The sequence below is a fragment of the Narcine bancroftii genome, chromosome 2 (genome assembly GCF_036971445.1).
Source record: "Narcine bancroftii isolate sNarBan1 chromosome 2, sNarBan1.hap1, whole genome shotgun sequence".
NCBI lineage: Eukaryota > Metazoa > Chordata > Chondrichthyes > Torpediniformes > Narcinidae > Narcine > Narcine bancroftii.
In genome coordinates, this window is record NC_091470.1 from 148,406,398 (window position 1) to 148,422,027 (window position 15,630).

Genomic DNA, 15,630 nt, shown 5'->3' on the forward strand with positions numbered 1-15,630 from the left:
CCTACTCCTGCTCCCCTCTCTTATGTTCTTAATGCATTAAATAAAGATGGGCACACAAATCAGTCAGGCTCATTTCATTCTGGAAATTCAATCAGGAGTTAGTTCATATCAGATACCCATAAAATGATTTAACTCTCCCTTTGGAGACGTGGAAAATTAGGCCATATTATCTTAGGGTGACAAGAGTTGGCACTTCGGGGAACAGCCACGGCCTGAAAAGGAGTTCCATCTTGGGACATCACTAAGGTCCATCTCATACTTTCCTTGGCCCCTTCAATCCCATCACCACCCATGATTACCTGAGAATCCAGAGGGTCAAGCTCCTTGCTTGTGATTATCCAGTAATCCAGTAGGAGAAGATATCAGGAACACATTTTAAACTGTTTTAATTCTTCATATGAAAATAACAACCATATGTAAATAGTTATGAGCAATTTATTTGGAAATACTGACAGAACAGGAGTATATATTAAATTCAAACACAACTCACCAAGATTAAAAGATAATTTCTCAAATGATTTTCTGCATATAAACAATGTAGTATAAATAATTGATATATGATTAATAATATTAAAAATAAGGTGCAGGGTGTAAAAGATTTTATACTTAGACTAAGCACATTGAACCTGATGCTATCAAAAAAAGTTCTTCAAATACAACTTTTTAAAGGTTTATATAGCAGCACTGGGAAACGTTTTCTAAAGAAATATCACAAAATATGTCAAATTGTTTCACACAATACACCTGAGCTCTGAGCATTATTGGGAAATAGAAGTTGAAACAGGCATAAGCAACTGGGATGCACATTATATAGCCTTGGCATGCAGAAATTTTAAAATTCATTGAACATTGCACGTGAGACAGACTCTACAAGTGTGTAACAGTAGCCCCAATAATCTTAATGTTCCTTCTGCAAAACTGTTCCTTTCTTCTTAAACCATATCACAAATTGCATAGACTCCTGGACCATATGGTTTCATTTGAATAGAGAAATCTATGCAGGCTAAAGCACCCGAGTGTTAATACTGAATGTAAATAACAAGTAGCAGTCATGTTAAGGTACTAAACAGTCAGTGTTTGAAGCATTTCCTTAACCTGCCTACAACCAACATCAGTCCCTCTGTTTGTGCATGCTCAAAACAACAAGTGAACAAGAGCAATAGTCTTGGCAGTGACTAATTCGAAGGTTATTAGGCACATCGATTGGCATCAGCCACCTTTAGTGTTCATGATTTCCAAATTGAAAGGATTCCTTAGTCTAAGCTAACAATGTTGTTGGTCTTTGGTTACCATACACGACACTTCTTGACTGGGTGCATTACATTGCCTCTTGAACACTGGAACGCCTCTGCAAAAGCTTCAAAGTTTTGAAGGGAACCTATGACTCTGCAGAGAAGGGGAAAGAAAGAATAAAACTGCATTGATAGGCTCCTTTTATGTCCTCAGGATACCAGAAATAGGAGCAGGTGTCAGCTATCTGGCCCGTTGAGCCTGCTCTGCCATCAATAAGATCATTAACATAACTCCAGTTACCCGTCTACTCCCATAATCTTTAATTCCCCTATTCTTCAAAATATATTAATCTGGATCTTTAATGCATTCAATGAGGCAGCCTCAACTCTTTCTTGGGCTGTTACTCCTATCTGTTTTAAATGTACTCCCTTGAATTGTGAGACTATGCTCCCCAGTTTTACTCTCACCAGAAGTGGGAACAATCTCCCTGCTATTTTATCTATTCCTTTCATAATTTTATATCTCTATAAAATCCCTCCTTGTTTCTAAACCTCAATGAGACTAGTCAATGTCTCATCAGATAACCCCTACATTTCCAAAATCAGCCTGGTGAACCGTCTCCAAAGCCAGTATACCCTTTCTCAAGTTAGGAAACCAGAAATGCAAATTGTATTCTAGGTGGGGCCTCACCCAACAGTTGCAGCAGAACCTCCTTGCTCTTAAATTTAACCCCTTCAGGAATGAACGTCCCATTTTCCTTCTTGCAACCTAATTTTTTTCCAATTCAGGTAAGAAGGTTTCTCTGCACACCATGCTGTGATTTTCTTTTTGCCATGTCCCAGATAACTACTGTATTTCACCCACTGCCCCTTGACCACTGTCAGCCTATGATGGACATACAATTTCTCACAGGGTATCCTGAACACCAAGTAATGCCCTGCTCAGATCACTGTTTATCAAAGCTTTCATAATTATTGATTTGACATTCATTAACATTCAGAATTACCTTGGATCCCTGCTGTAAAATAAAACTTAAAGTTAAAAAATAAAAATTAAGCGAAGGAGTAAAAACACATGAATGATTCATTAAAAAAAATAAAACATTTACAGAAACTAAGAGACACAGGAGACTGCAGATGCTGGAATCTGGAGAAAAATACAAAATATTATCGAAATGCAGCAGTGAGGCAGCCCTGCTACAGGGTTTCCCTTTGCCTCAACAAATGTTTCTTGACCAGCTGAGTGTCTACAGCTCCCCTACCAGTTAACTTTTTTTTTGCTTTAAACCAATTTGTTGGCATACAACGTAAATATCTTTCTACTTGCAGCTCGTTTCACATTTTATATACTTGAGGCAGGCCTTACCTCTTGCATACTCAGTGGTCAGACTTCCCAACCTGAGATGCAGTCACAGATGTGACCTGACCGGCTCACTATTTCCAACATTTTCTGTTTTTGTTTTACATTCCCAACATCTGCAGTTTTATTAGGTTTCTCAGGGTAAGAGCTTGTAAAATCTATGGAAGATGGTACTGTGCTGATGGACACCCTAAGTTCCATTTCTGCCTCCACATGGGACAATACCAGCAACAGATTTATCTGGTAGTAATTTCAAGTGGATTTCAGTAGAAGACCTCCTGTTTATTATGCAGTGAGACACTCTGCTTTCGTGATGCTGGCTCAGGAGTAAATATTTGCCAGGACATTGGAGAGAACTTCCTGCAATTCTTTGAAATAATGGAAGTAGATGGTGCAACAAAACCTATGTACTGCCAAGGAGTGTTAATGTGACTCAGCTCACCTGAGGAACTTAAACCTATAAGTTTCTGATTAGAAGTGAACCAAGATTGCAAAACCAATACAAAGGTAGTAAAACTGAAAATGGTGAGGATGTTCAGCTGGTCAGGCAACATCTGTGAAGACATAAACAAAGTTAACTGTTTTTCCTCTCTTCATTATCTCTTTCTCTCTCCACAGATCTTGCATGACTTGTGGAATGTCTCCAGCATTTTCTGAATTTCAAATTTCCAGCTCTTTTTTTTTCTTTTTGATGCAATGGAGGCACATAAGAATAAGAATTCTTGTACATAAGAATTGGCTTGCTAGATTCCTTATGAAATAACCCTTTCACTATATTTGGGTATATGTCATAATAAACTTTAAACTTGACTTCCCAATGTCTATTCTGTTATTTCCACAATATTTCAGGGACCATAATCTCATTTCTAATGGCATTTAATTGTTTCTCTTTCATTGTACCTTCAGTGCTTGCCTTCATTCAGATTAGGGAAAAAATCCTGGCAGGATGTGGTTAATATTCCATTTCATTGAGTATCTGCTTATTGTCAATTCAACATAAGACTGAAGTCTTTTTCTATGCCTTGAGTTAGTGCGACAGTATTACAGTACCAGCAATCCAGGGTTGAATCTGGTGTTGTTTGAGAGGAATTCGTACATTCTCCTAGTGTCTCTCTGGGTTTACTCTAGGTGCTCCAGTTTCCTCCCACCCTCCAAAACTTATGATACTGTAGGTTAATTTGGGTCAAAAGTATTAAATATCTGGAGTCAGCTTCTACTGTGTTGTAAATTAAAAAAACATACTTGGGTACAGTATCTATATAACTCACTGCTGACATCTAATTCAACAATTTGAGCTCTAACAGGCACAGCATAAAGGCAATAATGAAGAGAAATATCATTTCATTACTTGCTGATTTAAGGTGAAAGAAAACAAATAATATTCTCCTTCCCGGAGTCAGATAATAAATGTACTAAAATATTACAAAAATATTACCACCCGGTAAGGTGGTGCACACAGACAGCAGACTGTGGTACCTTTGGGGATCTGAAGTAAAAACTAGATAAGAAAATAGTTAAGTTCCACAACACACAGTCACCCTCCGACATGGAAGTGACCTACCTGAATTTCAGTGGGGTGTGAACATCAGTTTTAATTGCTTGACTGGCATACTCCGGCCTATATAACCCACACCATACCTGGAGAACATAGAGGTTAAACAATTCATAAAAATAAGACAGCAATTTGTATACACAAGTACAGAATTAAATGGATGAGGCAAGTGAGTGTAAAGATACTTCAAACATATTTAAATCAACTAAGAATTATGCTGATAATGCTCAGTCATCTGACACTCTTGGATATTTACTGTACATACTTGTGTAAATTTCAAATATTTTGGATTAATTCTTTTGGGTCAAATTTGGGAGGGGTCGACTTTTACACAGGTTTTTGACCACGTTAACAACCTGCATTGTTCAAGGTGTTGGGAGCTTGGATGGCTGGGACTGGGTGGCAAGATCACATTCGGGGTGTCAAGAACTTGGATGGGCAGGCAGTCAGGGCGAGGGTCTGCCACTGGGGTGTCAAGAGCTCTGGAGGGAAGGTGGGCGGCCAGGGTGATGGGTCCATGGTCTGGGTGTCAGGAACTCCGGGGGTAGGGGGGTGGAGTCAGGGCAAGGATCTGCAGTTGGGGCCTTGGGAGCTCGGAAGGGTGGACAGCCTCAGGCATTGACAGCTTGGATGGGTGTGCTTCTGAGGGGAGTGTTTGTGGTTGGGGCATCGGGAGCTCGGATGGGGGTGAAAAAGTGGGTGGGAGGGGGTCGACCTTTATAAGGTCATATAAAAATGTGATATTTGGACCGGGGGTGAAATTGAGTAATACATTGTATACAATTATACAAGTATATATATTTTCTGTGTTGGATCTGCTTATATTCCAAGTAGGGACGCCCAATTCTTAGCCCTATGTCATGAACAACCAGCTGTGATTCATTGCCCCTGACTGGGGCTCAGCTGGACAGCAGGATGAAATATCGGTTCAGTATTTGAAATCATCTGTTTCTGTAGAAATAAAATCGGTTCAGATATGCATTTGCATCCCAGGTCCAGACAGGAAGGATGAGACCATCTAAAACTGATTGACAAAAGTTGAGTACTTGGTTTAAAAAAAAAGTCCAACATTATTGAATTGTAGACAACATCATGGATTTGGTAAGATGCCCAAAACTTGTAACATTCTCCACTCAACTACATAATCCAGTCATACCCAATTCAAAACTCTCTTCATTCTACTGGACTCATTAATAAAGTTGCAACACTTTTCTCTCTTGTCCTTTCAAACAGAATGACTTCATTTTACCTGCGCAAAGTTAAGGAAAAAAAGTTGTTTGTGTGTCAAATTCAAGCCAGGTAATTTTATTTCTTCTCCTTCTAGTTTCACCCATTTCAAATAGGCCTGGAAAAGACACAGTGAAAGCACATGAAGACAATCCATCCAAATTGACACGACAAGGTTATGAGTGGAAACAACAATGATCATTAGCCCTCCCTTACAGTCACAAGATCATCACGGTCAACATATTTTTAATAAGGCTTGCATTTATGTAACTCATCTAGCAGAGCCACAAGTCCCATCTTGCTTCACAGTTGACTGTCATTGTGTGTAAAATACAAAATGCAATGCAGTTATTTGCCCATGTTTCTACCATCATGAAGGACTAGGGTACGAGAAGCATATTCCATTCCAAACTATATAGAAAACACAGCCAGCAATATATTGTAAGTAAAACATGAAAGTCTGCAGACACCATGGTTGAAGTTTAAAAAAAAACAACCCACAATGCTGGAAACACTCAGCAAATCAAGCAGTGTCCTTTATATATCAAAAATAAAAATACATATCTGACGTTTCGGGCTTGTGGCCTTTATCAAGGTATGAAAAAATGTTGGCAGGAACCTGAACAAAATGGTAGGGTAGAGGGACAAAAGGGAGGCTGGAGGTAATAGGTGGATAAGGGAGGGAGGGTACAGCAGCAAGCGGGGGGGGGGGGTGGCTCTGTGAATGGAGAGGGAAGGGGATGGAGAGCTGGAGGAAAGGAGACAGAGGGAAAGGGGAGGGAGAACAGCGAGGTTAGCAGAAACCAAAGTCCATGTTAATGTCATTAGAAATTGCCCAGATAGAAAATCAACTGTTATTCCTGCAATTTACAGGTGGTCTTGGTGGACTAGTACGAGTTGAAGGACAGACATGTGAACATGGAAGTGGGATGCAGAATTGAAGTGGTTGGCCACTGGGAGATCACTGTCACTGATGTGGGTAGAATGTCTCTGGAGATAATCCTGGAACTCCCTTTGCAAATCCATCATGAGAATAACTTCACCAGGAAGAGTGGAGTGGTTCAAGATAGCTCACAACCCCTTCTCAAGAATATTTAGGGATTACTAATTGCACCTAATCCTGAAATATTAATGTGAAAGACTGACCAATGTAGCAAACTCAAATCATGTTCTTAACAAAATTAATTTAAAAAATCAATAATTGTTGTAAAATGGCACCTTAGCAGTATTTCTCAACCAGTGGGCCATGGCAATTGTATGTATCCATGTGGCACTTTAAATATGTCAATTAAAAAAAACTTTAAATTAGACAAAGATGTGTTTCTTATAGAGCTGCCTTTGAGGGTTGATTTCCTGCCTTGAAAATATTGCTCATTTATTGCCACTAGTGGGCCCTGGCATGTTAGGCCAGAAGCCATGTGGGCTTAGACTGAAAAAGGCTGAGAGCCACTACCTTACAGGATTACATTTGCAGTTGTGTCAGAGTAACAATCTCTGATGGATGTAATTGGACCAGATGCTTGGGACATAGGCGACTCTAATCAGGTCCTCCGTGTTCTCTGTGCCCGTCATGGCCTTGCATTTGCAGGCCCTTCCAAGGGTTCGCAAGGCCTGGAGATACTCGGCGCTTGATTCCACGGGTTGCTGTTTTAGGGTCACCAAGAGGTGTCTTGTGTAGACTTCATTTACTTTTCTCAGGTACTGGCCTTTCGAGATGTTCTTCGCCTCCAGATGCGTCGCGGCGTCCCTGATCATCGAGTACACCAGGGGCCCAACCCGGGAGTGCAGTACTTGTAGTTTGTCGTTCTCTGACTGATCGATGGCTGCAGGAAAGCTTCGAAGCAGCACAGCCAGAGTTGGAAGTTGGTGGGAGGCCTCAGGCGATTGAGGGTTAATTTCCAGCTTCTCCGGCTTCAGAATCTGCTCCATTCTCAAAATTTATTGTGAATTTTACTGCTCCATCAATCACTCCAAAAGACTGGAAATTATGCAAAACTAACAGGCATAATTCACAATAGAATGGAGACATGTCCATGCTGGTTGACTGTCCTGTGCTGGGGAGGGAGCTGTGGAACAGTCATCTTTATTCAAGGGTCTGTGGGTGGACCCACAGGTACAATTAGCCAATGGGTGTGGCTTACCACAGATACATAACCTATAGTGTTTCTACCTACAGTTTGCACTATTATGGAACGTTCCCTTAGATATGTTTTATCTGTAGAATGATGCTTGCTTGTGAGTTTGAAACAAGTTACTGAATATCAGTGCCTTACCTTGTATGCCTGTCTGACGCCTCCATTGTCAGCAATATTTTCACCCAGAGTGCTGATCCCACTTACCTGTGTCAAAAGAATTGTCAGAATGAAATATAGACTATAGACAGGGAAGAGTGCAGCACAGGTGGCAGTGAGGAGGATAAAAAGTATATTAATTCTAATTCCATTCTCAGTTTTATTGTCTGAGAGATGCACAGCATCATTCCTGGATCAGAAAACTGATGAGGAAGAGATTTATGATCAAAAGGAGTGAGAGTTGTAAGGCAAAAAGTGACTGATGTCAGTATTAGAGAACAAGACCTGTCACATTTCCATTTCCAATGGAGCCATTAACTGTCTTCATTAAATTGACCAACATAGGAGTCTAATCTGTACACAACAAACTCTGTCCAATCCTCGGGGCAGTCATTTCTAATCTGCTTTTTTCAAACTTTGGTAAAAGCTGGTAATGTTGGCACTTCTGTTGACAGAACCATTGAAAGCAATCATTTCACACATTGTGGACATGCTGGTTAAAATGGATTTAAGCTTAATACCAGTCTCCAACTCTCGATCCATTGGCCTTAAGGGACTTTCATTCAGGTGACTTTTAGGCAAGAGGCTTCAGATTTTTTTTTCCTTGAACTCTCTTAATCCTAACTATTAACATAAATCTTTACCGCTTATCACTGAGTTTTCAGATAAAGGAAATTGATTCTTACTATCTGCCCAACGTGAGGCTTTCATTTCTTTATATCCCTCATTGTTCATCACTCATTGTTCTGAGAAGGATCTTCAGCTTGAACCATTCCATTCCTTATTGTAGTGGTTCCCACAATGACATTACCTAATGGATTCAGTCCCCAGCATTTAGTTATATTATATTTTCATGCCATAATGGGCATATTAAACTTAAAAAAATAACATTAGAATCTGCAGGCCTTCAGTTGAGTTATATTTAAATCTTATCTTAGTGATAGGACTTTCTCAGTCAACATGGGCAAATTTTCATCCTCTTCTGCTACTCTTTCTGCAGAGTCCCACAAGGGTTTATTCTGGGCCTCATTCTCTTCCCTGATACATGCTTCCCCTCGGCCATATCATCCAAAAACAAAGCATCTCCTTCCACAGTTACACTGATGATACTTAGCTCTATCTCCCCTTGAAGCCCAAGCAAAGATAACCAGCCTCAATGACTGTCTGGAGGACATAAAGTGCTGGATGGCTCAAAACTTCCTGCAGCTAAACCAAGGCAAATTTGAGATCATCCTATTCCTCCCTCCACAATCCAGCAAAATTATCTCCAATACCCTTAGTAACTTATCAACCCTAATTAAACCACATGTCAAATCCCTTGGTGTGATATTCGATTCCACCTTCAAGTTTGACAAACAAGTCAATGCAGTAGTAAAACTAGTCTTTCCTGTTACTGAAAGACTTTGTGAAAGTTATCTATGACCTCATTTTCTCCCGTTTAGACTACTATAACTCTATATACAGGAATTAGTCAGTCGTCATTATCCCATTTCCTACTGGTTCAGAATGATGCAGCAAGGTCTTGTCAGGAGCCAAGAAGAGGGACCATATCACCCTTATTCTGACCTCCCTCCACTGGCTACCAGTACAGCTAAGAATAGATTTTAAAGTTCTCCAGTTTGTTTACAAGCCCTTAATGGACTAGCTCCCTCTTACATCACTGATCTTCTAACTCTCTACTCCAGTTCAAGACCCATCAGGTCGGCCAATTTAGGGCGCTTGGCTTTTCTTCACTCAAATCACAAACTCAGAGGAGATCGCACCTTCGTTATTGCAGCCCCTAACTGTGGAATAATATTCCTCCCTCCATCAATCACCCCCTTCCTTTAACTCTTTTAAATCCAGTGTAAGTATTTTTATTTACAAACGTTTTGAGCTGATTGTTGATTGTTACCATGTTGTATGCACAATTCTAAACCTCGGGTACCCGTTTTATACTGCACTTTAAATATCTGCTAAATTAAGATGTAATTATGATCTATATAGCATATAAACTAATCTAGATAGTAGGGCAGCTAATGAATTAGCTGTGCAAGAAATATGTGGAATTTCAACGATAGGAAAGTTATATAATTGGCGAACAAAGTATGCCATACATTGCAATAAGACAGCATCCATTGGAGATGATTACTTTTTATCTTTCATCCTGTCCATAGGCATATCTAGGGTATGGCAGGTGGGGAAGAAAATAGGGGTGCCACTTGCAGGGGAACGCCACTATCCTCGCATTATCCACCCAATATCCGAGTCGCTAGCCCAATAATTAATCTCCAACCCAAAAATGAAATGCTGCACTGCTGGGGCTCACTTGAGCGCCCTGAAGCACTGTGCCCAGCCGACATCTCATCAGGCCATTTCAGGGCCGCTCTCGCATGCATGCAGCACCTGGCGGTGCTCAATGCAGGATCAATTGGGAAAAAGTGGCCGTTTTCCTCACCCATAATCCTTCACGCAGCTGGAACCGCTCTGCCAGTGCCAACCAGGGAAATGCTGAGTGGTTCCAGCTGCGTGGGGGTAATGGGTAAGGAAGACGGCCATTTTACCCATTGATCCTGCATTGAGCCACTGGCATAGATGAGCAGCCCCAAAGGCTGTGTGAGGTGCCGAAGGCTGGGCAGCCGTCAGGGCTGTCACAGCCCACCCGGCTGCCCCACTGACTGGCCCACCAACAGCCCACCCAGCTGCCCCACTAACTGGCCCAACAGCCCACCCCGGCTGCCCCACTGACTGCCCGCCCCGGCTTCCTGCAGACGACCCCGCCAACAGCCCACCTGACTGCCTGCCAACTGGCCCACCAACAGTCCGCCCCAGCTTCCTGCTGACGGCCCCGCTGACAGCCCACCCTGGCCACCCATGGAGATTTTCCAATTAATATCTTGCCAAATAAATAATATGTGAATTGAAGGGTGCTATTATTAATTTATTTAGACATTGCATCACATAAAAATAAGAAATACTTATTGATGTTTTATTGAATGGAACAACAAACTGAACAAAGTAGTTCAAAGTTCAGAATAAAATTTTAACTAAATACGTTACTTTGTAGAGTTACAACCTGTGTGTGTGGTGGTGGTTTTTGTGCGGATTTTTAAAATGGGGGTGGGGGGAGAGAACCAATGTCAGTGGCAGCCCGAGGGCACCACTTGACCTAGATACACCACTGATCCTGTCAGAGAATGAAGATCAATTCAACAAATAATTTCTTCTCTTTAAAACCCAAACTGAGACTTTTGTGCCCCATATCATCTTCAGACACTACGTTGCAGGTGATGAACCAGAGAGAGAGGGGTTGGAAAAGATCAATATCAATTCATATCACCTTCTTGGAGGATCACCACTGTTGACTCAGTAAGTGCTCGTTCTCATCCCAGCATTGGATGAGGGCAGGTATTACCCTCTTCCTCTTCCACCAATCTGCCCCCAAAACTTTTACTGCTTTGAATGGAAAATTATCTTAGGGTTTAAAAGACAAGCACAAAAAAAAGAACAAGAACTTTCCTTCAAAATGACAAAAAGAACTCACAACCATTGACTAGCTCTCAGCTGACCAACATTTCTTTCACATTTATTGCTACTAACAAAATAAAAATGAAATACTCACATTCTGTCCTCCAGCTAAATCCCAGGTGTAATTTCCATACTGATGCACCATGCAACCAGTTTGGTCTTTGAAATGTGTGGCTGAGAAATTGCTCCACCAATCATACATGTTGCCATCCTTGTCATAATTACGTCCTAGGAGTTACCAAATACAATGAAAAGGGTGTGTTTTTGTTACTGTTATAAAAGACTAATTAAAATGGAACTTCAACCATTCTTTATAAACAATAATATAAACTGGGAGACGTTCCTCTGTCTGTAAATACTAATCCTGCATGCAAGTTACAGCCTTGCATTGGGCAGAGGAATAAAAATATCACAGATCTAAAAGCAATTGAAAAAGTAATCTGCCAACAGGAAAACTAAATGCAAATAATAGAAGTTATTTAACCAAGCAATGACTTGCTTGGAAATTATGTTTTTCAACACATTGTCATTGCCTACCATTGTCATCAAATCCATGTGTAATCTCATGGCCGATCACCATTCCAATTCCCCCAAAGTTCAGTGCTTGAAGCTGATGCTTGCTGAAGAATGGCGGCTGCAGAATTCCAGCTGGAAACACTGCAAGAAACAAATAACCTGCTGCAGTATAAACTTGTCAAACTTGTAATTTATGTTTTTGAGAAGTCATCTTATGGCCTTATAGTGGAAACATGACAGAAAGTAAAAAATACAGGAAGTGAAATATAAACAGTTACGAAGTTGTGAAAATAAAACCTAATTCAGTTTGTTTCTAATTTTGGATTCTTCTTTGGAGTATATGAGGAGAAACTATTCTCTGTGGCAGGGACATTGGCAAACAGTTAATGAGATTGGGAAGAATCAAAGAGATTGGGATTTTTTTGTGCAGGAAATAATTATTCCTGAAAGTACATTGCGAGTAGATTCAAAAGCATTTTACAAATGGATAGTAGAGAAATTCTTGAAGGGATAATACTCCAAGGGCTGCATGGTTAGTGTAGCAGTTAGAGCAACACTTTTATAGCACCTGTGATCGGGACTGGGGTTCGAATCCCGCGCTGTCTGTGAGAAGTGTGTACGTTCTCCATGTGTCTGCGTGGGTTTCCTCTGGGCACTCCAGTTTTCTCCCACTGATCCAAAATGTACCAAGGGTTGTAGGTTAATTGGACGACACGGGCTCGTGGGTTGAAAGGGCCTGTTACGGTGCTGTAAGTATGTCTAAATGTCTAAGATCATGAATTGAGGGAATGGGACTAATTGGAAAGCTCTTTCAAAGAGCCAGTGGAGGCACAATGGCCAAATCATTCTATGAATGATCTAATATTATTATAAAATGTTATAATTAACAGTTTAGTTCAGAGGCAAAGTGTGGGAATGCGCCCTTTTAGGTAGCACAGTTAGAGTGGCAGTTAGCTCAACACAATTACAGGACCAGCAAATTAGGTTCGAATCCACCACTGTCTGTAAGGAGTTTCTATGCTCTCCCCATGTCCCCGTGGGGGTTTTTCTGGCTGCTCTGGTTTGAAGGACTTTCATTTCTAGGTAATAAGCTCGTGGATTCAAGTTCTAGTTAAAGACGCACTGTTATCAGTGATAAGTGGGAAGGAATCATAGAATTAATTAAAATAATGAAAGGGTTAAAGTGAGGATAATGGGACTCATGGTATAGTGTTGGAACCCATACGAGTCCAACCTAATGATACAGGATACAAACTCAGCTCTGTATGAAACATAGTTGATTGAAGGATGTCTGAAGACATGGCCAATCTAATGTGACTCAATAAATCCAACTCAGATTAATTGAGTGAAACATGCAAGTCCGTAAACGTTGTGATTGTAGTAAAAACATAGAAATGCTGGAGGAGCTCAGCAGGCCATGTAGCATCCATAGGAAGTAAAGATATATAACCAATGTTTCAGGCCTGGGTCTTTCTACAAGGTGTGAGCAAAAAGCAGGCAGACAACTGAATAAAAAGGCTGGTGGAGGACGGAAGGGCGGGCGGGGAGGACGAACAGTGATAATTGGATATGGATTGGACAGGAGAGGAAAAGCTGAGAAATGATTGGTGGAGGGGGGTTGGCTCTGAGCTAGAGGAAAGGAGGCATAGGGTGAAGGGAGAGACAGGGAGGGCTAACAGAAACTCAAGGTCAATGTTAATGCCATTTGGTTGGAGGGTGTCAAGGCAGAATATGAGGTGTTATTCTGCCAATTTGCGGGTGTTCTCAGTCTAGCAGTGCATGAGACCATGAACAGACATGTCAACATCAAAATGGGACTGAAAAGTGAAATAGGTAGCCATTGGGATATCTTTGCTATTGGAACAGACAACACAAAGGTACTGAACAAAGCAATTTGCCAGTCTTTGTCCAGTCTCTCCGATGTAGAGGAGGCCAAATGGGATGATCCTGCAGAGGGTTGATTCACTTGGGAGAACTGTTTGGGGCCATAAATGGTGGTGAGGGAGGAGGTGTAGGCACAATTATAGCATATGTTGCCGTTACAGGGGTAGGTACCATGGGGGTGATTAGTGGGAAGAGAGGAGTTGATGAGGGAGTCATGGGTGGAAGGTGGAGAAGGTGGAGAAGGAATCCCCCGTGTGTTTTGAGTGTGAGGTCAGACCTTCAAGGCATAAATACAGTGCACAATTTTACTTTTGTTGGTCAAAAGGGATTTCAAACAGATATTTGTTACCCTTTTGTTAAAAGGCCTTGCAATCTAAGTTTGTACAGTCAAATTCTCAGCAAATTGTCCAGCAGAGGTACTGACAGTTCTGTCTGGTTAAGGTCAAGCGATTAATGAGAAGGAACTTGAGTGCTGACATATCTGCATGGTTTTGCCATTCACTGCTTGAAATAACCTGAACAAAGTGAAGGAACCTTAAAGATCCTTTACCACATTGCAAATTGTTATTAATTTTACGGTAAAGGGATTCTGACATACCTATTTGATTTCGGTTAGGTGAATAAAAAGCATTTACAACTGCAGCACCAATGATCCATCTGGAATAAAACAAATAAACATATTGTTGTGATCAGAAATATGTGCTAGGTTATTCAATTTTTTCACATTATTAACTTTTTCATATGGATATGTTGCCTTATACAGATAGAAACTAAACATGGCTTAAATTTTCAGTCTCACATGCTCTCGTGAACAAGGAAGGCAATTCAAAGATCTGTACAATTCATTTCTAATCCATTTTCCTCAAACCATAGATCTCTGTCTCCAAGACAATTTCATCTCTAAGACAAGGAACTGATGGGATAAATCAAGTTGATTAATTGCTTTTATTTGAATTTGCAGAACTGGATAGATTCAAGTTAGGAAACTGTTCCCTCCACAAGGTTTAATTCAGATTAAGATGTGGTTTGTAATTGAGCCATTTCAGAATTGGATAATTATTTGGCAAGAGTTAAAGATAGAGGAATAGATTTAGAGTCAGATTGTGCAATTCAGATACACATGTTATTATACTCTCTCAGAGGATAGTGAATCTCTGTACACCCTCAGAGTTGGTGGAGGGAAAATTATTATATTTAAGTGGCATTCCAAAATATTTGAAAGATCAAGAAATGGAAAGTAATTGGAACAGAGTTGAGGCCATGATCATATTGACTGGCAGGAAGGCTTCAGTGGCAGATTTTCTATTTCCCTGTGTTTTTGTGTATTTTGTACACAATATATGATGGACATTTTTTTGGGGAAATTTTACTAGACAAAACAAAAAGGCCTTTATTTATTGAAATGACAGATGATCACCGTGCAGCTGGGAAAATACTGGGCTTAAAAGCATAAAAACTGTAGATGCTGTAAATCTGAAATGAAAACAGAAAATTCTGGAAATATTCAGCATTAGAAAAATGGCTATGGTTCTCAGAGGTCAATCATGTTCCTCAGCAGTGTCCTGGGAGAAATTATACTCAGCCGCTTTGCCAATGACCTGATGGCTTTGCAACTCTGACCTAAAAGATCAGAAGTGGGCTTTTTGTTGAAGATGACATAATGTGCCATTCCAGATACAACTCCTCAACAAATGGAGCATCCCATAAGTGTATACAGCAAGCTTCAATTGAAAATTGTTAACACTACAGGCTTTGGAAACATGAAATAAAAATAAAGAACACAAACCATTCTGCAATCAGGTAGTTTCTTTCAAGAGAAACAACTGGAACTAGAAAAAAAAATTAACAGTGAAGAGGCTAGGGACAAAAACAAATGGATTGTGAAAATAAACATCATGAGCTCGTGGGGAGAAGTTGGTGAAATTTTAATAACTGCAATTTTTTTGAGAAGGAGAAAATAAAGGAAAGTGCTTAGTATTTTTCATATTGCAAGGTAAGATTCAACTCTTGAAAGTACTCATTCTTTCATGCCTGTCACTCTGCACCTTGCCTACAGTTTTT

General features: G+C 40.5%; 1 protein-coding gene across 3 annotated transcripts in view; it reads right to left on the bottom strand.

Annotated features, from left to right (window-relative positions):
* Positions 1 to 587: 587 nt before the first annotated feature.
* The window catches only part of mmel1 (membrane metallo-endopeptidase-like 1), a 77,882-nt gene continuing 62,839 nt past the window's right edge, over positions 588 to 15,630 (bottom strand). For all 3 annotated transcript variants that reach the window (XM_069915302.1, XM_069915301.1, XM_069915300.1), the window contains 7 exons: positions 14,168 to 14,226; positions 11,707 to 11,826; positions 11,264 to 11,397; positions 7,645 to 7,710; positions 5,394 to 5,489; positions 4,154 to 4,230; positions 588 to 1,386 (listed from right to left, as the gene is read on the bottom strand). In XM_069915302.1, coding sequence (XP_069771403.1) covers positions 1,287 to 1,386; positions 4,154 to 4,230; positions 5,394 to 5,489; positions 7,645 to 7,710; positions 11,264 to 11,397; positions 11,707 to 11,826; positions 14,168 to 14,226 — 652 coding nt within the window. In that variant the 3' untranslated portion in view covers positions 588 to 1,286. The remainder of the gene's footprint in view (positions 1,387 to 4,153; positions 4,231 to 5,393; positions 5,490 to 7,644; positions 7,711 to 11,263; positions 11,398 to 11,706; positions 11,827 to 14,167; positions 14,227 to 15,630) is intronic.